The sequence below is a fragment of the Caloenas nicobarica genome, chromosome 6, assembly GCF_036013445.1.
Source record: "Caloenas nicobarica isolate bCalNic1 chromosome 6, bCalNic1.hap1, whole genome shotgun sequence".
NCBI classification, from domain to species: Eukaryota; Metazoa; Chordata; class Aves; order Columbiformes; family Columbidae; genus Caloenas; species Caloenas nicobarica.
In genome coordinates, this window is record NC_088250.1 from 5,789,626 (window position 1) to 5,813,542 (window position 23,917).

Genomic DNA, 23,917 nt, shown 5'->3' on the forward strand with positions numbered 1-23,917 from the left:
AAGAAACATTAGCGTTAAATGAGCAGAGCACTATATCAAACCCACAAAAGGATCACAGGTAAAAGAGTCATGGAATACTAAAAAGAAGTGCTTCTACTCTATGGAATAGCATGAGAATTGATCTATTTCATGCAAATACAAAAGACATTTAACATAGCTGACAGACAACACTAAGAAATTTTCAAATCAATATCAGTTCAGGAATTGACAGTGCTCTTTTAGGCATCAAGAACGGAAACCTGATCAACTCCTTTTAGCAACTGATCCACAGTTGTAGTAGATTTTAATACGTAATAATCAACTTCAGGTCACCACATCTTCCAAAGTGCAACTCAGCATTCCCATAGAAGTCAAAAAACAAAGTGCTCGATGCCAGAGATGAATACTTAATACATATTACCTATAGCTTAAACTAATAATAAATTGAAAGCTTCTTCAGATAAGCCTTTAAATATTTAAAGAAAAATATAAGCCACACAAGCTTACCAATTTACTTCCCAGTCTGTCAGATCATCTTACCTTTAATATGTTCTTCTGAAAGTTGGGCACGGAGCTGCTCGAGTTCTAAACAATGTTTTCTTTTCATTTCCTCAATCTCTGTTATGTATTTGTCCGAGAGTTCCATCTTCATTAGCATTATGTCCTCCTTATATTGCAGTGCAAGGGAAGACTTTAAGGACTCCAGCTCATGTCTGTGTTTTTCTTTAAGTTCTACCTGCAAACAGGCAAGTTCTTCCTACATACGAAATAGGTTAGAAAGACATTTTCAGCTTTGAAGAAACCACACTGAGAATCTTTTAATGACAGCACTACATGAATTGCACTATAATGCACATGCTTGACACGTAAATATCTGGTTTCCAAAAACCCTGCTGGTTTTGCTCCATCTGCTACTAGAGTGGCAGAGCCCCTCCAAGTAGAATCAGAGAATCATTTAGCTTGTAAAAGACCTTTAATATCATCAAGTCCAACTGTTAATCTAACACTGCCAAGTCCACCACTAAACCTTGTCCCTAAGTGCCGTCTTAACGTACTTTGAATAGGGAAACAGGGTAAGAACAAAATAGTTTCCAAAATATCCCTATATTAGAACCTTTTGAGTAAAAAAAGAAAAAGTATATATGGTCTGAAACCATGCCACAAGGCAGATCTGAGTTTCAGGACCTGTGTGACAGTATAATAGAAGGGGAAGTCCCACACACACCTGGGTAGAGAAATTATCGACTCAGTGCTGAAGAGACACCCCCTCCACACTTCACAGAACTTAAAGTAATGACACATGAATGCAGTTTCATACTCAGCTACTTAACAAATAGCAGCAAGAAAAAAAGGCACGACGTATGCATTTCTCATTTATAACTCCTATGGGTTGTGTGATTTACTAATGAAATTGAGCTCGTGCTCTCTTGCCTATGTCATCTGCTTGTCATTCCCTCACTAAAAACACATTACTTTTTATAATTTAAAAAATAAAAATCTAAAGCTAAAATAAAAGGGAAATTTCTTTTGAAACTCTTTGTCAACTCCAAATAAGTTGAGCAAAATAGTAAAGATCTTAAATCACAAGAAGGTACATGCAGATAGGTGCATAAATAGAGGGACCAAATTAGCAGCTCCACTTGAAGAGAACAGACAGCAATAAAGGCACAATTACTGCAGAAGCTACAGAGAAGAGAAACACCATGAATTCCACACTTCTGTGGAAGAGCTTCTTACTAGGCACAGAATAACCCAACCAAAGGACACAATTACACAACACCTTGTTTCATCTGCTCTGCTAGTTTCAGAACTATTTAAAGTTGGCAATTTACAAAATACTTGGCAAAAATAACAACGCCTTCATAAATGTCTCATATTAATGAAGTCTTCGCTAAGAGTTAGGAATCAGACATCAGTTTTCATCCAGGTCATGTAATGAACAGTAAAATTTTACTATATCGAGAATACTACCTGATGTTGTTCCAGCTGTTGATGTAGCTGACGGAGCGCATCTCTTCTCTGCTTCTCAGCAGTCTCTTCAAAAACCACGACAGAACAACTGAGAAAAGGGTTTAAAAGTGTAAGATTGTACTATATGTCACAAATTAAGTTTAAATTAACTTGCTGACTTAGAACGCAGCTCCGAAAGTAGGCACAGAGCAACTCAACTGCACTCATGACTTCTATCGCCATGTTTCCAACCACAGATCACCTAATGCCCAATTTCAATATATTTAGTTGCTAACATCATCTTTTATATTAAAAAAAAATAATATGGAAGCCTGCTGTCATAATATGAGATAAAAAGAAAGAGACTAGATCACCTGATGTCCCCTGCTTGATCTTGACTCACTTCCAGCTCTGACAGTGAATATTCCTTCAGTTCTTGCAGTCTCTGATGCAGCAAAGTCAATTCTTCCCTGTAGTTTTCTTCAGCAACTCTTAACTTATTTTCAAAATAAAGTCTCAGTTGTTCCAATTCAGTTTCATGCTCACTTTTTCTTTGCTGACGCTGCTGTTCAAATTCTTGTTTTAAATGCTCTATTTCTTCCACGCGTGACGCACGAGCCAGGAGCTGCTCTTTTAGCTCTGCAACAGAGGCAAAACCAACACACGTGCTCAGAAGTACATATCTTTAGGCTAAGTCATTCTGTGAAGACCAGACATATTTTAATTGTTGTATCAGTAAAATCTCATCCCACAAGCTACATAAGAAAATGAACTTCTGCAAGACTAAACATTCCTTCCTCAGGAGGCAGTAAAACAATGTTCTCCGTTTATACTGCATTCAGGGAAACCATCCTCATGACAAGAATCAAAACTACCAGTGGACTGTCACATCTGCTTGCTGCGGCAACCAGAAGCAATAATTTAGTGAGGAACATTTAATTTGCTCCAGGGAAAACTACCCAAGAAACAAAAACAACCTTACCGGAAACTATGCAAGAAAACAAAATCACAAGAAAGAAAAAACAAAACTCTGGATTACTTTAGTGGTTGTTTGGCTACCCATCATTAGCTTAAGCAATAGCTAAATTATTGAATTAAAAAGAACCATCCAACAACAAATAGAATGCAGTACTAAGCTGCAATCAAGGTTGGTTCAGCAAACTACTCTCCTTTCAGGGAGTGAGGGCAACGGGCAGCATTGCAGCGTATTAACGAACTTTTTGAGCGCTTTCCTTCCCACATTCTGTATTAAAGCAGTAACATATCAGGAAGCGAAAAGGTAGGAAAAGAAGGACAAAAATCACAAGAGGGAATTGAAAAAATTTCCCAGATGGCTCAGCTTCCCAGATGACTGAAGTTAGCTGAATACCCACAGAAACAACTGAAGATGGAACTGCATTTCAAGAAGAAAAAATGTGGAGAAAAGCATTTGCTTATGCTATGCAAGAAGAGAAATTTCAGAAATGTTTATGGAAACAGAGGATGCCACCCAGGAAGCAACACAGTTGATTGTCACAGTGAGTTTTTGTGTAGCAAACCAGAAAACGCACACTTGGCATGAAAAATTCTCACGACGAACATGCAGACAGAAAAAAGAGGAGAAGTAAGTACGTGGCTCAAGCCTGTTCCACAGGGAGCAGCTGCCAAGCACGGGGACCAGACGAATCAAGTGACAAGCAGGGACGAATAACAGCACCAATGGGACAGGCAAAACCCATCTGGTTTTGCCCAACCAGTAGAGTCTGCTGGCATAAAACTAACCCAGAAAAGCGTGGAGCAGTTTTGAACTAGGACATCACTCTTAACATCAGAGCAGCAACCCCCTTGTCCAGCAGCTGTCTTTTGAATCCACCACAACGAGCCCTCAAACCAATGCGAACACAATGATAGATGACCACGCAAGTGAAGAAGAGCAGAGTAAAACAAACACCTTTCAGATCTCGCACACCGAAAGACAGATCCTCACCTGGACTGTGGGCTTGTGTTTCGGTGTCACCATCTCAAGCAAGATGAAGAAGAAAGGGTCCAAAAAATGGGAACATGAGTGATTAGAAACACAGAAAGACATTTGAAAGGTTAATAAAGAATAAAGATACAGAGAGGAAATATAAGAAATCCAGAAAATACTACTAAGTGCTATCTTCTATAATATCAAAACAGATCGGAAAAAGTCACAGTGAAGTCTGACTAGATAGAAAGCTTACTCAATTTATGACCAAAAAAACAACAAAAAAACATTCTCACAAAGCCCTATTATACTTCAAAAGCTTTTAGAGTTATTCAGAAAATCTGAAATTGCAATTAAAACAAAAGGCACATGTAATATCCTTCAGCTACGCCAGCAGAGGTAAAGAATGCCACCTAATGTTACACTCCCAATACAGTCTGAACACTGAACATCACGGACTGTAGCTTTTTTATTTTTCAAAAATTCCTTCTTTCATGTATTATACATCTGTTTGCACACACACATCTGAGACATGTTCCACTTCATTTCAAGCGAAAAAATGTGCGTCATTCCCAATCACTACCCTGTGAAGTTGACTGTTTTGTTTAACACACCTAAATCTTGAAACAGGTATCTTAAATGTACAAAGCACATGAAGCCAGATTTCAGTCAGTCATCATTTTCTCTCAAGCATTAAAACTTTTTCATAAGTTTAATGCAGATACACATAAGACTAATTAAAAAACCCCATCAAAATCAAACAAATAAACAAAAAACCCACCAGGTTTTAAGTTTAGGGGATTTGCTAGTTTTTTAAACGGAAGCATAGTTACGGAAAAAGGAGGTTATTTTTAGCCTTATAGGAAAACAACATTGTCATTCATTCTGATTTCAGAAGTATCACCTGATATAGAGATACCTTTAAACCAGGGCTTTTCTATATTTAAAAGTCTTTCAGAAGATGGTGACTCTCCATTTTGAGTGTCAATGAAAAAGCATTATATTTAATTCACTTCAAAACTGAAAGGGAAAAGAAGTAATTTCTACCTCAAGATATAACCTAATCACGCAGTTTTAAAATATTTCCGGCTTTTTTTGGTTTTTTTAAGCAGACTGATCTCTTAATTATATCCAATTAAAAGAAAATGCAGCATAGCCACAATAAACCAGTCAAAGTCATAAACTAAGTGGTGATCTTTACTATCTACCTTCAATTAACAGTTTTCTCAAGTGAATTCATACCCACTTCCATACTGGAGAAAAACAGGAGCATGTCATTGCATTGACCAGCATGTTCTCCATTTTTTTTAAGTATGTTATACTTAATCTGACATTGCAATGAAAAATGTGTGGTTTTCACTAAAGATTTTTATAGGGTGCAGGAACAGAGTGGGAAGGGAAAGGAAAACAATAGCAATGAGCTTTTCCCCACAGCCATACCATGCTTTTTGACGCTGCAGAACCAACTAGCCATCCGACACACTTCTGTGACATACCTGTGTGTTTCTGGTACACGATTAAAGGTATTTCGTGCCAATGATTTGTACCTCTATACGAAGAGGAGGCAAAAAACAAAATGCATCAGTTTTAAACATACCACTTAGCTCCTGTCGATTCGCTCGGGTACTATCGAGCTGAGACCAAAGCTGCCTGATTTCTTCTTGTGACTGAGCCTTGAGTTCTTCGTGTGTGACTTGAAGCTTCTCCAGCTATAGAAGACATGTTTAAAACAAAACAAAAAGAACACAACCTTTTTAAAACAATTTTGTTCTAATTGCTTATTTTATACATGGACAGTTCTGTGAGAAATAGGCGTAAACACTTGGTAACAACCAGACTCCCAGGTCCTGACCCAGGCTACCAGAGATACTGAGCAGTGTTTAACTGTTAGACCCACTCCTGAGAGAGGAGAATTGGCTCCTTGTGCCATATTTGTCATCACTGGCAAAAATAAAGTATTAACTAGATAAAAACAAAATGCAAGAACCAGAAAATTAAGCATATAAATACAAAGGAAGAAATGGCACCAAAGGGCACAAAGGCAATCACATTCAAAAGATTTTTAACCGCTACAGGAGATCCCAGAGTATTTATGTGTTTCATGAGATGCATTTCTGTTTTTCAATAAAATCCCTAAATCCAAACACGTCACGCAAATGATACATATATGGTCTAGTTTTTGTTATACAGAGAGCAATCAGCCACTTGAAATTACTAAAGAAATCTTATTTACCTCCTTCTGAAGATTCTGTTCTTTTTCTCGGCTTTTCACCCTCATATCTTCCAGGAGTTTATTATGTTCAGTCTGCAGCTGTTCTTGTAATTTCATAATGGCTAATTGGTGTTGCTTCTCCAACTCTATACATTTTACTAAAATTAAAAATGAGTTCTGTTATACCACCATGCTGGTTACTGAAGAACCTACACAACTGTTGTGCAACTAAAATAGAAATGCCTATCTCTAGGATGCTAGCTTACAGAGAAAAACAAAAATACTTGAATAGCCAAGTATTTGAAAGTCAGACATTTCCACACAGTGCTTCCTAGTTCTCTGCATCATCCCACGCTGTCAGCCAGGAAATAACCAACAGCAGTCCCGGAGGAATGAACATCTGCTCTCTGCATACAGGAACAAGCACCCCAAACGGAAGCACACATGCTTGGAACAGGGAATCAAGCATTTCTTCATGGTCTACAAACACAGAATTCCTCCTACGACCACACTCAGCATCAGGCAGTTGAAGAGATGAACAGGACAGACGAGGAAAGCCAAGTACACTCTGTCTTGGTGCTGAGCGCTCTCTGAACCCTCTAAAGTTGCTCCTACCTCTTTGGGCAACAAATCTTGACCTTCCCAGAAAGAATCTGCAATCGAGCGACCGCACTTCAGTCACAGGAAGCTGCAAGAGGTGCACGTTATCCTCGTGGAACAGACTTCATTGATATAGGTTCAGGGAACCCTAGTAGAGTCAGTGCAGGCTGGGGAGAACAAGCCGTTCCTACGAACCTGTCCTCGGAGCAGCCAAACGCTGTGAAAGCCACCGGCCCTTGGCAGGTCACAAAGGCCACTCTTCACTTCTCAATCCTGGTCTTGCTGCCTGTCAGCCAGCATCACCCGGTACCCTTAACACTGCATTTCCACTTATTTGAGGAGAGTATTATCTTCCATGTTTCTCACCTGCATAGTGCCTCAGAGGCCAGACAACCCTGTCTCTTTTCACTTCATGGCACTCCACACCTCATGGCTCCTTTTCATGCCATCACTGACTCTGTTGTGCTCCTCAACCACTATATCAACAGATGTGTCAGACTGTGAGACCTACACAAACTTTTCACAGTCCTGTCCTCTACCTGCACCTCAGCAAAAGACAAACAGAAGTACCTGGCAAGGTACTCATCCAGATTTCATCTTTCAAGTTAATGAAAACTCCAATTACAGTCGTCTCAAAAACATCACTTCCAGAACAGCATTTCAAAAAGTTACTGTTCCATCAAGCCTTAACTATTCACAACTCTAACCCAATTTTTTTGTTAGAAGACATTTCTATTGATATTAATCGGAACTTAATTCAGTGGTTGCCCAATCCAGTTTTCAGCTGGCAGCAAAACAGCACCTCCCTTTAATACGTTCGAAGGAAAACATAGTCCACCTCATAGTCTGTGGAAGTCAAAATGCAACACAGCTAATGAGGCTTTAACCAATTTTTCATTTACATCCTGTTTTCCAGACAGTCTCATGCCATCAACCCAGTTTTTAAGTAGGAGTACATGGATATATCTCGTGTTTGCTTTTTATACAGGTTCTAAAAACAGTTAGCTTTGCTGTTGTTCAATAAAAACAAACTTCCAGACCATGGAACTTACTTTTAGACTGTTCATTCTCTAGAGAAAGAAGTCCCAGCTCTGTTTTGACTTTTTCTAATTCCATTTCCAAAGTTTTCTGCAGTTCCATCATTTCAGTCTGATGTTTTTCAGACAGCTCTTCACAAGTGCTTTTTAAACACATTTCAGACTCCAATTCCCAGTCTCTTTTGAGAGCCTAAGAGAGCAAGACACGCATTATTAAAGCAAATGCATTTAGTAAAACAGTACTTTTTTTTTCTTCTAGTACACAATAAATGTGTACTAGACACAGGACTTCTACCAGCTCTAGTTTACTGAAAGGAGTTCTACTTTTTCTTGTATGAAGAACAGAACTTGTACCTCTATTGCCTGGATATGTGTCTCTTCCATTTCCAATTCTGTTTTCTTTCTCTGATCAACTGTGAAATAAAATACCATTTATGAATAAATTTACATAAAATGTTATTATTAAATGATAACTAGAAATACGGATGAGATTACCATTTTGAGTATGAAACTCTGGGCTAGAATAGGTAGGCATGCAGCAGTGTAAGGTACTGTGTTCTGTCCAAACCTGCTGTTATGCTATATCCCAGTAATTCACTTTCATTTTAGAAAATAAGCATCTAATACTTACAACTGCAAAGACAACTCTGAAGGTTAAGGTCAGCTTAATTAGCAAAGGAAAGTCTACTTAAATCTACCCAAAGCAAAACACCAAGCCCCCCCCCCCGCCTTTTATTCCTAAATATATAAATGCAAATGCCTAGCAACGTCATCTTAGATGCTAGCATTTTACTGCACATCACTATTAAGTGATAGAATCATCTCCAGAGACACAGCAAAAGAGTAGCAGGCGGCAGCAGCAGCAAGTAGGAAACTTTCTTCAAATTTCTTCCAAAACCACCCAGGAAACAGAGTGCAAGACAGATGCTGTTATCTGCTCAATTACCACTGACATCAACGGCTTCTTCCTTCCCAGATTCATTCCAACTTCTTGTTCAGCACCTTTCTTGATCTGCAAGAGCCTGTCAGTCCCCTTCTCACAGCTCCAAAGCACCGTTGCCTTCACTTACAACCTTATTTTGAGTCTTTCAGTGGGAAATGAGAACTCAGAGACTATGACGGTCCAGTAGAGGATGAAACATCATCTAAGTTGCAAGACGGTGCCCCAGCACTCAAGTGACTTGGGTCATGCCCTGTCATTGCCTCCCTGAAGAGAAATGTCTTTCCTCTAGACCCCAGATAACAGTGTCCACGACTGCCCACCAGGTCTATCATCCGATTCCAGATTTTCCTTCTCGGCCCCTACATTCAAGTGCTCGTAAGTGGTTACATTCGTATTAAGTTACATTGCCAAAACGTACGTAAACAGCATTGATCTTAAGAACTGCATCCAGACCTCCTCCTGCTCCCAAATCCCACTGTGCCTTCAGTTCACTGTATGACTGGTGGTAACGAGTTGTTTCCCACTCTTGAGTCAAAAAGACACAGCCCTAAAACACTTCCTTCCTCTCAAGGAAGGACAACTAAAGGAACAGTTCCTAAACTTCTCCAGTGAACTGCTGCAGGCCTCACCTTTCTCCAGAAATTCCTCAAGCTCTGCCATACAGGTCAGAAGTGGTCTCCTGATCTGGGAAGAGGCAAATATCCCAAAGAATGCCAAGAACACCAGCAGCAGGCCTTCAGTGCTATCGAGTGCAGCTTTCCACTTGCTGATGTCAAAACACAATCTTATGTCAAACACACCTCAAAGGACACCCAGTTGCAGGTTCTCACTGAGCCTTTCAGTTCCTTTCCAAATCCTTCATTCTCCTTTTGAAACCACCGAGTGGTCGAGCCAGGAGGCATTTCTGTATCTTGTCCCAAACAAAACAGCGGTCTGTGCTGACTCAGGGCAACAAAACCACTTAAGAAACATGAGGGGTAAGAGCTCTGCTCTTTGCACTGACGAAATTCTTTATAAGAGCTCTGTCTAATGCCTCCTGAAAGTAACTGCTTTAGTATCATGCAAAATAGCTACACAAGTAGCAGCAAAACACCTACACAGTTGAAGAGAAATTAAACTTAGGTCCAGACAACTTAATTTTTGCATTTAAGACATGCAGTCTTGCACATGCCAGTCTAGCTGCTGTCCCTGTCCAACGCCAGCCGTCACTCCAAAGGCCAGCTCTACAAGACAGGAACCTGTGGAGGAAGAAAAATACTGATGGGGTTTCAATTTCTGGTCCATTATTCCCAAATTTTAATACCTAGTTCTTGCTGATACTTGGACTCAAGGTCTTCTTTTTCCTTCAGATACTGTTCTTTAATCTTCTCCCACTCCAGCTGGTGGCGGCTTTGCAGAATTGCTACCTCTTGAGCACGCTTATCATTAAGCATCTCCCGTAGTTCCACAAGGGCAATTTCCTTTTCTTTTCTCAGGTTAGACTGCGTAAGCTCAAGCTGCGAGGTGTGCATATTATTTAAGCTTAGGCGTAAAGCTTCCAATTCAAGGCTGTGCAGTGCCTGTAATGGAAAAGAAAAAAGGTTTTTCCCTCCCTTTAATGCAAGGTGTTCACTTCTTTCATGACCAGGTTCAGTTTCAATTGCTTTCAATCATTAAACCCATCAAAGTTTTGCCTTTCTGTACTTGGAGAGTGTTTCGTCATGGCAGGGACAGAACCCTGAGGATAAACTGACTTTTGTTACAATGAGATTTGCAAAACATTTTCAGTGTGAAGTAAAAGGCTTGCCTTACCTGCCTCTAAACTCCATCTCCAACAAAATACCTTGAATCCGCCCACTTCCTCGCAATGCCATCTGAGCAGGACAAAAAACTCACCCCAAACTCTTGCTGTCTATTAAAAAATTCCTCAGATTTGCTCTTGGTTATAATTTGTTAAAAAGCAAAATTCTCAAGTGTTATTGGAAAAGTGGAAATCAAATTCCCCATGCCTCATTCAAAAAAAAAAAAAGAAGTGAGGAATATCCAACAGTTAGAAATGGCAGCTAAAATACACCAAACTTTTCAGGTCTTAAACTAAACAGGACATCAGTGTCTTGTAATTAGACCTAACAATAGCTGTATTTTTCCATTTTCACTTTGCATTAGTTGAAGTGTTCAAAAACCCGGTAAATATTTAGAGAAAAACTCAGGTTTACATAAGTTTAGCACAAAAGCATTTCTAATTACATTAGTGGGATAATTTAAAAGTGGGAGTAGTTTAGGATTTTTTTAATAAATTTTATTGTTAAACTTAAAAACATGAAAAATTACAAAGTGGTTTGTTTGGGGTTGTTTGTTTGGTTGGTTTTGATTTGTTTTTTAACCCATCAATTTAATCATCCAGTTTTCTTCAGAATCAATGTTACAGTGTAATTGCAGTGAGGATCCTGGAAAAATGTAGGAAAAAAAAAAAAAATCTCTACTACCACCCACAAAAGGAACACTCCTAATTCTTCAATTGCAGCACTACATACAAGAGCACACATTATATGCACAAAAATCAAGGACCCTCATCTTTGCAACAACAAGGTAACCACTACAGTAATTAGTGTGTTTCTTTATTTTACCTGCGATTGGATCTGAGCTTGCTCAATCTCCGCTTTGTGTGCAGCTGCCATTTGCTGCCGAAGTTCATCCAACAGCTGCTTCTGTTCTTTATTTAGCTCAGCACAGAGCTTCTCCATTTCCTCTTCATGTTTAGTAACTAGTTCAGAGATTTCACGATTGTGCTCTCGTTCATGTACCTGCAGAGAATACTCGGATAAAGAGCTTCCTTCAAAATTTGGCTAGTTACCCCCCCTAATAAATTATCGAGCCAGAATTCTCCCTCCTCCTGAACACAAATCAAAGACGCCATGGAAAAAACAACAGATTTTTGCATCTCTAAGATGTTTATACTGCTTAAATGACAAACAATACAAAATAAGTTTGTTTTTCTGACATGAACCCAATTACAGCATTTACCTTTTTAATTAAAGCAATCTGTTCCTTCCTTTCTTCCTCCAACTTCTGCTGTTTTTCTGTTTTATCTTTTACTTCAGCATTTAATTCTTCTATCTGAAAACAGGCACACAAACATTTGCAATGACTACCTTAAGCATTCTGAAATCCCAAGACTCCTGCTGTTATCAGGGTTTCCTACCTCTTTCTTATGTGTCAAACTCACTTTAGTTAACTCGGCAAGGTGCTGAGTCTCCATTTTATGGATTTCTTCTTTGTAACGTTTCACTATCTCGGACTGGGCCTCCTGCGCGGCTTGTGCAGACTGGACGGACTCTTGCAGGCGAGTCTCAAGCTCCAAATGAACCTTCTTCAAATGGACAATTTCTTCGGTCAGCTGGCTTTTTCTCTCATTGTACTCGGTACTCTTTGCCTTTATTTCAGCATTAAGTTTTTGAATTTCTAGGTTGCTGAGGTTTAACCTGTCCTTGTATTCCAGTCTTTCGCACTCCTGTATTTCCTTGAGGCTTTTCATTTCAGCATTAAGTTCATGTATGTTTTTCTCAAGATCCTCAATGATGCCAGCGTTCTCTGCTAGTGCTTTTTCCGCTTTGATTAGTTCCTCCTCCACATGAGATAATCTTTCTCCTAAGGCCGTTTTTTCCTTCAATAAGAGCGCTAAATTTTGTTCTTTATTATTGATTTCAGCTTTGAGCAGCTCCCGTTCCTTTACAAGTGTCTCTTCAGATACGGTTTTCTGACCAAGCAGTTCTGCTATCGTCTGGTTTTTAGCCTTCTGAGCATCAAGCTGGCTTTGCATTTGGTCCCGTTGACTTTGCAAAGCAGCTAACTGACGTCCAAACAGAGACTGCACTTCACTTGTTACAGAATCAGAAGCCGTTTTCTGCTCTTGAACATCTTTCACTAATTGCTCCTGAGTTCGCAGCTGCACCATCAACATTTCTTTTTCTTCCTGCAGCTCTTTTACCATTTCCTGCCAGGGAGAGGATTCTGACACTTGTGTAGAAGGCTCTACGGCTCCATCCTCACCCTGCTGCTTTACTAGAGACGTTATTTTGTTTTCAAGTTCTTTCTCCCTTTCTCTTTGTTGAAGAAGTTCTCTTTCACACTGAATCCGTGCTTCACGTTCCTCACCCAGTTCCACACGTATGCGAGAGAGCTCACCTGTTACTTTTTCCCATTTTCCAAGAGCTTCTTGGGTCTCCTGATAAGATTTCTTCAAGGCTGACTCCTTCTCATGGAGCTGCTCAGTCAGCTGCACACATCTCTCTACTAAAGAACTTGTCTCATCATCCTTTATGTCACTGTGGTCACTTATTCTGTTTTGCTGCAGGGAGTTATCTGACAAAAACGAAACAAAGGCCTCTGCTCCCACCTCGGTCTCTTCGAAAGTCTCTTGAGCCAAACTGCCAGGATGTGTTTCCTCATCGAGGCCAAAGCTTAATGGAGCAGTTACAAAATCTCTGCTGGGTTCTAGAAGCACACTACTGTCTAACCCATACATACTGCATCTGCCTTCTTCGATGGCACAACCTTCAGAAGTGCTGGACACAAATGACTCTTCTGGTCTGTCCGTGGAGATGAGATATTTAGCCAATATGCCTTCATCACCACTGAAAAGCCCTACTTCTGACAAGTGTCCTTCAGACAGGTTATCACCTTCATTACTTGCATTATTCTCTGCAGTCTTTGAATTCTTAATTTCTTCTAACTGATCCCTTGAGGATTCTGCTCCCAAGTGATGCTGGAACTCTAGTTCTTCACAAACTACCTCACCGTCTCCCTTCAACTGCTGCGGTTTATTCCACATCTCCTCAAGCTCTGCTCTCTGCAACTGTGACACCTGGGGTAAAATCTGGTTTTCATCATGCTTCTGCCTTACATCTATACTTTTTTCAGCCTCATAAAGTCGCTTTTCATTTAATTGCTGGATGAAATAATTCAGTTTCTGAATCTCTTCATTCAAGAATTCTTTTTCTTCTTTATATCGTTGGGCTTCCTTGACCTGCTCTTCTGCATCAGAAAGCTGAGACTTAAGGCCATCAATTAAATCCTTGTATTTAGTTTCAATTTCAGATTTTTCTCTTTGGAAGTCTTCCTGTTGGTTTTCGAGTTTCTTTCTCAAATTTTCTTTATTAATTTCAGACTCACGAAGACTATTATTTAAGTTAATTATTATGCCATTCAAATTCTGAATGTGTTCTTCAGAATTCAGACAACAGAGTTCTTTTTTTAACTGTTCAAGTTCATTCTTATATTTTAAAACAATTTCTTCTTCATATACCTGCTTGGCTTCCGCAACCTCTCTTCTGTAGCATCTCTCCAGCTCAGCCTTCAAGTTCTCCAGCTGTCTGCAAATATCTTTTTCATGACTGATTTTCAGTTCTTCAATACGTTGCTGTTCTTTCTTTTTGGACAAAGCTATTTCGTTTTTTAATTCTGTTATTTCTGAGTCCCGGAGAGAAAGGGTATGTTGTAGCATAGACAAGCTAAATCTTTCTGATGTTAGTAGATCTTGAAGACTTTTAATATGTTGTTCTTTTTCTCCTATGCTTTTGTGTAGCTGTTGCATTTTATCTTTCATATCCTCTTCCATTTGGGCTAGCAGATTTTCTTTATCTTTGGTATTCTTAAAAATAAAATATTACATATGAAATACGCCATAAAAATATGACATGGTTTAAATTTCCTTAAGCATCGTGCTTTTGATGTATCTTCACAAATATCATTTACCATTAAGTACAGGTTGTATCACTGGCTTAATCAACAGGATTTTTAAGCACATCCTTGAGAGGTGAAAGTACCACTGAACCACTCTTCAAATACAGTAACAAATATCAAATTGTCCAAGCAATAACAAATGATATGCCACTGACTCCATAAAGAAAGAAAATAGTGGCTTTCTCAAACTTTAGGTATTTTGATTAAAAAAAAAAAAAGCTACAGACCCCTCTCCATCACACATCCATTTGTACAGAGAAACCACCAAACAGCCATATCAAATTTTGACTCATTTAAAAGTTTAAGCCTTCTACCTATGGCATCACTGGTTACGTGATTGAATGAAATCAGACCTTTTAAGATGTTCCTTTAATATATATTAGTAATCGCAATCCCTATAAACTTGTTTCTAAAGAAAAAGACTTTTTCAATGACCATGCCACCACTACAGCAGGTGAGAGTTATCCCCAAATTGGAAATACATATTATTAAAAAAAAAAAATTTGATGTGTGTTTTTAACTTGAACTGAGCTTCTTTATTCATAATGCTTGTTTTCTGGAATGATTATGTCAAAACATCCCCACATAAGCTTTCCACATTGTTTGGTATCCAAGACTGAAATGACTACAGATACAGTTAACTTTTACTCTCACCCAGGTGTTTTGAGTTCACACAACTGTGAACATCCAGGAGCCTTCCCCCCACCGCAAGCCTCTGTCACTGATGCTCCCACATGCCTCAGTTCAACAAACACCAGAAAGACAGGAACTTCTTATACAGCAGTTTAGCGACAGAGTTAAAGACCAACCCTACTGCAACAGAAACTGCTAGAGTAATTTTAACAAATAAGCAAATCTTGAAGAACCAGAACTGAATCCTTATTTCATACAAAAAAGGAAAAAATCTTAAATTGTAAGCAGCTATTTTGCCTTGGCTGGATATCGTTAACTTCAGAAGAACAGATTTTTAATCCCATACTGAAGTGTAGTATCAGGCCTGAAGCATCAATGTTGCCTCATCCACAAATAAATGTTCATTGCTGGGTCTTCCTCCAAAAAAAAAAAGTACCTTGGCTTGCACAGTTGCAACAAATCCTAACTACCTAGAACTCATAATTATAAAGGCACTACAAATAGTTTTTACCTTTTGAGAAGACTCAAGCTGTACTTCTAGGTCATGTGCTTTCTGACGCAGGATCTCCAAATGTGCATTTTGCTCTTTGAGACGGTTCTGAAACAATGACATCTGCTGCTGAGCTTCTAGTATTTCGTTTTTCCCAGGGTTTTTACTCCTCAGCATCTCATTAACCTGAACACATAAAGGTACTCAGGCTCAAAAGAAAGTTTATATCAGAGTAACTCAGACACACGTCTCGCTGTATGCATAAAATATAGAGTATTCATTTACTACAGATATACCCTAGTCTTTCATTCTCAAGGAATAAGAATCTCCCTAAAGTCAGACAATTCTTGTCATGTTTTAGATACTATTACTTACTGTAAAGATATAAATGTTAGATAATTCATCTCTATGAAGCCCCTAAAGCAAAGCAAGGCTTCCAATGGACTGGACATACTGGTAAGAGGACAATGAACAAAACCAGTCCTCTCTGCAAAGGATTTACAGCTCAGTACTAAAGGCTTTTTTCCCTCTCCATCTCCCTCCAAATGAAAATAAAACATTTACCCCTATGGGGGGTAAAATAAAATGTGTTTTATTCACTTTTGAAACCTTTTTTTTAAAGACTTGGCTAAAACCAAGAAGATAATATTTAAGACAGTATTAGTATTTCAATCTGTTATCAAAGTTGACATGATTCCACAAACAACTTGCATCATATTACGAGCCTTGTTTAGAATATGCCTGAGGTGCCGTTTAGAGGCTTTATCAGTTGTCCTTCAATAACTTACGGAGTAAATCCCAACAATCATCTGTAGAGTAATTTCCACTATTCTCCCATATTTTGTCAACAGCAGTCAGAATTGCACATAGATAGCAGTATTTTTTGTTCTTTTCCAAAGTTAGAATTTCATTTAGCAGAGGATTTGTTTTCCAGGGCATGAGCAACTCCTTCAAGATAATCACTGGACTGCACGAAGTCCCAGTTTTTATTTTTAATTTTTTTAAACCCTCTTCCTATCTATATATTTAAAGACATGTAATCTCTCCTAGTGCAATTCATATCTAACAAACCTGAAATGGTAAGCATACATAAATATTACTCTTTGCATATACTACAAGGCTGAGACAACAAATATGCAGGTGTTCCGAGAGAACACCCACTAAAGCACTGAGCATCACCAAAAAAATGAAGTATTTTTTAAAAAATGTTTTTAAAGTAGATGGAAGGCTGTAGTATATCTCATTATCCAGGGATTAGATCCATGACGAACTTGATGCACAGAAGCAGGCTCCTGTGTGTCACAGGGGCTGCATCAACCATCTTCAGGTTATTTTAAATCTCCTCCTTTGAGCCAAGTCACATTACCTCAACATAGCAAGTTTTTATATAACAGCAGAGGTGTTACAGTTGCCCATGCATATACTCAGCGCTTTCTTTGGCAAAGGCAGGGAAAACTGATCACACACAAGCCCATACCATTACAGTGATTGCTGTGTATAGCTCCCAAACCACTGGCAATACTGGGTAAAATTCCCTAACAAGGGATAAACTGACAGATAAAAAAGTGTAATGACCTCCCAAACATTACACAAGTGGAAAACATAAGGACATCTTCCAGACTTCTCCCTAAAAGCTGCCTCACTGTGAAATAATTTTCGCTGCTGCACTGCAAACTGAAGAGCTACGTGACAAGCTCAATATGTTTTTACATTCATATTTCATAAGGAAACAAAACCTGGAGGAGAGGCACACCTGGTGCAGCTGAAGTTGGATGTCATGGATCTGACCAGCCACACGTGAAGCCTCTTCCTGCAGGTCATCCCGATCCTCCTTGGCCTGCTGAAGGCAGCTTGTCAGCTTCCTGATCACTTCGTTCTGCTCTTGAACAGTAGTTTCCTACATGAACCACAAGAAGTGCGCTTTTAAAATTAAAATATTCTTCACATATTAGGAACCCAGTGAGTTTTCTTAAAGCAAAGCTGTTAGAGTCTATAGTTACACTTAAGTTTTAACAAACATGCACCAAAGGACCAGAAACGTTTGTGTTCAAACACAGTCGTGATGAAAGAGAAATCTTACACTGATCTCAAAGAGATGACAAACACAATCAAAAGTGACTTTTTAAACAAATGCTATGATACCACTAATGAAATAAACATTTTTACTTACAAATTTTGTAGCTCTCATTGATGTAAAAGCATCAAGTTTTCTACAGGATATAATGAATATTTATTACCCCCTAAATCGTTTCCTATCTGTCAGCTCTTCTTTTCAGGCATGTGAGAAAAAGCTAATGAGATGGGATAAATTAATCCTATTTTATGTTAATCACATTAACCTTTTCAATTTTTTTCTCACCAACAGGAAACATTTTTGTTTCCCTGTCCTAAAAGCAGAAAAACAACATGTAAAGGGATAAGTTGCTATTCTTCAGAAGCATCCAATACTTTACCTTTATATATAAATGCTAGAGAAAGACAATCTAAAGTATAGGGTTTTTTAATATTTTGGGAGAGGAAAAGGTACACATCAGTTTAACCAAGTTTAAATTATCCTACTTAATCATTTGCCCATACAAAAAAACCCACCCAACACCCTAAAAGCCACAAGTATTTCCAAATATCCAAGAAGCAGGAGTGATCTCTGCAGGAAAAGTCATTGGGGTGGTGGTGGTGTCTGCCCTCCCATGTGAATGTCTGAAAAGGAGACATCTCCACAGAAACATCGACATTTCAGTAAGTACTCCCTTTTCAACAGTTTGAAAACTACTTGGTGGGGTTTTTTGCATCAGTTTTCAGCTTGACCTTGGTATATATTTTTATAAATACTGACTTCAAAAATATATAAGTTCCATGTTTTTACATTGAGCCCCTACCTCTAATGTAGGATTAACTATACTTACCTTTGTGTTTCTTGCAGGTTCTCTCTATAAAGGCCCACTCCTCGATATAGTAAGCAAATTTATCAATAAAAATAGTAGCAAGTGTCTAACCATTTCTCAGCAGAAGAATTTAACTACGTATTTCATAAAAAACTCTCTAAAAATAGAAGCATTTCAAATCTATTTTACTCTCACTTGATTCAAGCAATATGAAGTCCTGGACACTGGTGAGCAGAACACCTCAGCAGTGCATTTCACAGCACATGTTAGCAAAGCAAAGTAATTTTCAATTGCAAAAACAACACTACTTTTGAGTTTTGCCTCAAAATAATAAAGCAGTATTATTCCCATTATCTAATTCTGTGAAACGCACCTGAAGGTGCATGGAGTCACTGTGCTGGGTAAGTTGTTCGTGCAGCTCGTCCATCTGTGCAGTGAGCCTGTCCACGGCCTCCTGCTTCTCCACAAGTTTGTTCTCCAGCTCAGCTATTCTCGCCTGACACATCTTAGCATCAAGCTCACTGTATTCTGCAGCAGAATTGATCGTAACTTTCTTCAGAAAAGAAACAAAAAAAATGTATTTATTCAGCAAAACAATCTACCATTTCTGGTTCTTAGTTACTCTAAATATGGGCAAATTCTAGTTCAAAAGTAATTCAACATTGGGACTTGGTATTTAATAGAAACGTTGTACATAGAATCCTTAATTCTTAAAAACTTCAAATAAAATATTTTCACAGATAATATATTTTCATATGATACTTTAAGGCACAAAAGTAAATTAGGGAGAAGAATTTTGTGATTCTATAGCACCAAATTGTGGCAAAGTGACATTTTGACACATGTTGGGATATAAAACACACTCCAACTTACAAGTTAGGGGGAGGGTGGTGGATACTACCAAAATTTAAAACAGCTTTCACATCCCTTTGTGCTGACTGGAGAACAGTCCATCCATAGGAAATACACTAATGCAAAGTTCTTAAAGTTAAATTCAAGTGTAAGCAGCTATTGCAGATAAATATTCAACATACTCTGAGTTTCTATGGCCTTTAACAGGAAAAAAAAAAAAGTACAAAGACAGAAGCTGCTCCAACCAATTCTATGGTTTCTTAGGAACAATATTGTTACAATTCTCACAGAGGAGACAGTATCTTGTATTTTATTTTAAATACTTTCTGGTTTTAATGTATGAAACAATTACAGAATAAACCTAATTTTCAATTAAAAACGTTATTCAAATTTCTCTGAGCAAGGTCTGTGATTTCACTAAAACCAATTCCCTTAGGAACCAATTTTGCAACCCATACATGTTAAGTACCTGGTTTAGGCTGTAAAATAGTGAAATCACATCACGTTTGTCACATTTGATGACAATGCTCAATAATGAAACATTTTAGTAATCAATTATCATACTCTTCTTTCACATACATATCAGCATCTTTTACTAAATATACCTTCTTTCACACTTACTTGAGCTGCATGATCATTCAGTACATCCCAGTTGGACAAGTCAGCACTCCCCTGGTAAGTAAAAACGTTAAAAAAACATTAAATCATGGCCATTTTAAAGATACACAAAGAAAAGCAGAACTATTTGGGAAACACCGTAAGCACATGACCCAGAAAAGTTCGTGTTGTAAGACAGACTGACTTTAATGCTAAACTCAGCTGGTCATCCATGGTCAAATGAATGAAATGAACACCAAAAAAAAAAAAAAAATTATTAAAGGCTACTCAGAAATTTAGGGCTAAACCTTACCATTGGGATTCAATGTTTTATCTTCTGCTTCTGTGGCTTGCAAATACAGTTGAGCATTCTTTCATCTACTACTAAATATTCATAAACTAACTGACTGGAGATCATTTAACAAACATGCTAAAATCATTCAAGCACTTATGAAAGCAGTACTATTTCTAACACTTACACTTAATGTACCTAAAAAAATATTTTGAAATATATTTGTGTCTCATTAAATTCACAACAAGACAAAGATGAGTGTAGCACTATTTAGAAAAGGCAGCCCATAACCCTCCCTGTATTTTGAATTTGCACAAAGTAGTTTCCAGTGAGTACTGGTACCCTCTCCATGTCACCTGGAAAGCAATTCCATTTGCTTTGCAAAACAGCTATTTTGACAGAAGTCATTTAGAAGTAATAAGTGATTTGTTGGTTTTGTTGTTTCGGGGGTTGGTTGGTTTGTTGTTGTTTTGGTTTGGGGTATTTTTGTCCCCAATTTTTGCACAGACAACATGCTGAAATGCACTGGGGAACTGCTTTCTAAACAAACTCCCAGACTGAGATAGACACAGTTTGTTGCATCCAGAGGGTCACTTTGTGGCTTCTGAGGCTTGTGAAAGCATCAGCCAACCACTTCTGAAGCAAGTTGGGTTCCTATTAAAAAAAATTGTTCAAAACTATGTTTCGCCTATTTTTATTACGAGCCAGGGAAAGAGAGAAAGCATCACATAACTGTGTAATCCACGGCTGATATAAAAATGAAAATCTTGCTTGTGAGCTGAAACAAGAAAGTAACTGCTGAATTCAGGCAGACCAGTGCATCTATTAGCAGATGTCTGGTAATCTCAGGCTAGATCTGAAGCTGTTTTTATGTTTCCTGACACGACTACATGGCTACCTCTAGAGGATCATCAGTACAAACATACCGAAGTACAGCAGGCACAAGCTGAGACACATTTTAAATAAATTTGTCAGAGAACACGACATCCATGCTGGTTTTACAACGGCTACTAAGAGCATGCTGGAGCAAATTATGGTTTTTTTCAGAAAACATTAAGCACATGTGAGCCAGCAAAGTGATACAAAACCCAACGAATACTGCGCATTACAAGGCCCTGGTAGTTTTGCTCATTGCTGTGCCTCTCAGTCTGGATTTACCATTTCATGGAGTCACAGCCACACAACCAGAAGTTTGCCCAAAGAGAAGTTCAAGGCAGTGAAAGACCTCAGTTTTGTAGACAATACCAGCTGTCCAGCCCATATAATGGAGGTATTTTTTCTCAGTTATTTACATCACTTTGCAAGATAGTTAATTATTACAGGTGAAAATACATCCCTTTACTTACTTCTCAACAGCAGCTCGTTGCCAGTGACGGACAGCTAATATCCAATTAAATAAAACAATCACCTGGAATACTTGTTATCTGCAAACAGTGAAGTGAAACACAAGACACAACTAAAATTTACCTCTGTTGTTTTCTCTAATAGGTTGGTGTCTTCATCCTTACTTTCCATATCCTTACCAAGACCTCGGGCCGCTAGAGCGTGTTCTTCCTTCGGAACGTCATGCGTGTGGACAGACGAGCTCTTCCTCTTCGCCGTCTTTTTCTGCGACTGCGCGACGTCGCTTTTTGTTTTTCGCTGTCTGTAGTAAGCAAACTGTGCAGGAAAGATTGGAAGAGGTAGAAGGAGAGGTAAGTGAGGAAAAGGTAGCAGGACCACAAGATTAACACACTCATGGGTAACAAAGATCCTATCTCGATAAAATATATACATCTGCAGAAAAACTGCTTTATCTTCCTACTTTCTACACATTCAGAACATACTGGATAACTGTGCAATTAAGCAAGAAATCTCACACCAGTGCTAAAGATCCGTTACAATACGAGAATCAAATTTTACTCGGTGAAACTTTATGTGTCAATGACAATCCAGAATTACACCAAGACGGATTAGTAAAGGAATGAGTTGTTAATATACTAGAATCATTAGGAAAAAAATAATAATTGAGCAGTCTTTCTGCAAGACCAGCAAAAACAATAACCCCCTAGAAAAGTATCCAAACAGATCTTTGCCAGTGTAAGCTTTAAGACTAAAATTAACGGAAGTGAATCCTCGTGCTCCTTTTCTGCCACCCCCTTAAAAGAACACAGCAAAACTTCCTAGCCAGAAAGCAGCCTAGAGTACATAAATAGAAAATCAATTAAGCCAGGTCATTTTAATTTCTTCTGTTGAAGAATCAGATGCTCTACTTTATCACACTATCACAGCTCTGTGAAGCACCAGGGACTTGTAAAGAATGTCACTGACAATTTATTACCCAAGTTTCCTTAGCACCTTAAACAGCTTAAAAAGGATTATCGTATTTTCAACTCTAGGCAGTATTTCCAAGTAACATCTCCCTCACAGCATAAATCCAGACATCCTTCTCATAAGGAAAAAGCCTTCACCAAGGTTACAACCACAGGTTATCAAGTGCACTGTTAATATATCCTTGTGACGAGATAAAACAGATGTAAACATAAGCCAAGCTCTACCTTCAATATATACCAAAATCCACTGCCTTACAGCTTGGTTCTCCTGGAAAACAGCCACCTTGCAGAAAAATCTTGTCCGTTTCTTTTCATTCAATTTGTGAAATTGATTTAGTCCAGTCCCTTCTCCTTACACCCATGTCCTCATAGCAACTTGTACCTGACAGCTTTGCTATTCAACAGATACACAGTTATACACCTGCTACCCTGAGCAGCCTGTTTAAAAGGTGTATTTGCAGAAAGACCATCAGTTTCTTACCAGCAGTTAAGATGTTTATGTACAAATAGCTTATTTTTAAGATTAGGTTCTGTAGTTTCTCTAGTTATTAAGACTGAATGCAGATTAAACAAAGATGCCCAGGTGTCCACTTGCCTTTCATAATAAGCAAAAGGAACAGACCAGTAAATAAAGCTGTAGAGAGACACAAATATTATTCGCTAAAATCAGGTGTTAACTCCAGCACCTACAGATGGCAATATAGGTCAAAAATAGCTATTGCACTAATTAACCTTATAACATGGGGAAAAGGGACAGGAGGAAATCTGCAGAAAAATGGAAAGCACAGGAACTGCTGAAGCAGGGGAAAAAAAAGGAAAATGGGAGTAAAACAATCAGAAAACTTGAGAAAGGCAGGGAGTGTGGCCATCATAGAGAGCAGTTAATGATTTCATGGAGGGAGACCAAGTATTTGACGTTAGAATACCAAGACTTGCCATGACTGAACATCTAAATGAGTACAAATTTTCACATGTATGGCTCAAAGAAAACAAAACTTATTTTGTCCCATTCATACATATTAAACCTATGAAAACATAATAATGTCATGCAAAAATATCCAACTACCCCAAAATTTTATGGAACTACTGGACTTGTTGGTCCATGAAAGTGTCTGGAGTTAAACACGCTCCAGATTTATGGAATCACTGGATGGGGAAAAGCTTTATTTAGGGCAATACCAGGTTTCCAAAGCCTTTGATCAGCTACATGATTTGAAGTGCCATTATAAGAGTATCATCAGACATGCAGTAGTGTGGATGAATATGAAGAAAGCGTGTAACACTGATTTCCCCCGTCCCAGTGAGATCCCATCGTGCACAGCCCAATTCTCAGTTTGCTTTCCAGCAGCACGTGCCAAGACAAAAGCTTCACTTTTAGCCAAGACGTCGCACGCCACAGGAACACCAGCAGCACCGTCCACCGCGGCACCCAAAGCAGCTCTCCGTGCAGAACACCCGTCCCTTCTGCA

The 23,917-nt window shown here is 38.6% G+C and overlaps 1 protein-coding gene across 12 annotated transcripts in view; it reads right to left on the bottom strand.

Moving 5' to 3' along the window:
- PCNT (pericentrin) overlaps positions 1-23,917 on the bottom strand; it is an 87,135-nt gene that overhangs the window by 58,464 nt on the left and 4,754 nt on the right. For 8 of the 12 annotated variants that reach the window (XM_065638342.1, XM_065638337.1, XM_065638346.1 and 5 more), the window contains exons 2-18: positions 21,604-21,795; positions 19,869-19,919; positions 18,769-18,948; positions 17,267-17,410; positions 15,535-15,699; positions 11,875-14,298; positions 11,673-11,765; positions 11,276-11,452; positions 9,973-10,228; positions 8,081-8,139; positions 7,742-7,916; positions 6,111-6,247; positions 5,475-5,586; positions 3,896-3,928; positions 2,304-2,568; positions 1,951-2,038; positions 520-736 (exon numbers count right to left, since the gene is read on the bottom strand). In XM_065638342.1, coding sequence (XP_065494414.1) covers positions 520-736; positions 1,951-2,038; positions 2,304-2,568; positions 3,896-3,928; positions 5,475-5,586; positions 6,111-6,247; positions 7,742-7,916; positions 8,081-8,139; positions 9,973-10,228; positions 11,276-11,452; positions 11,673-11,765; positions 11,875-14,298; positions 15,535-15,699; positions 17,267-17,410; positions 18,769-18,948; positions 19,869-19,919; positions 21,604-21,795 — 4,768 coding nt within the window. The remainder of the gene's footprint in view (positions 1-519; positions 737-1,950; positions 2,039-2,303; positions 2,569-3,895; positions 3,929-5,474; positions 5,587-6,110; positions 6,248-7,741; positions 7,917-8,080; positions 8,140-9,972; positions 10,229-11,275; positions 11,453-11,672; positions 11,766-11,874; positions 14,299-15,534; positions 15,700-17,266; positions 17,411-18,768; positions 18,949-19,868; positions 19,920-21,603; positions 21,796-23,917) is intronic. The other 4 variants (XM_065638347.1, XM_065638344.1, XM_065638340.1 and 1 more) reach the window with 2 other exon arrangements.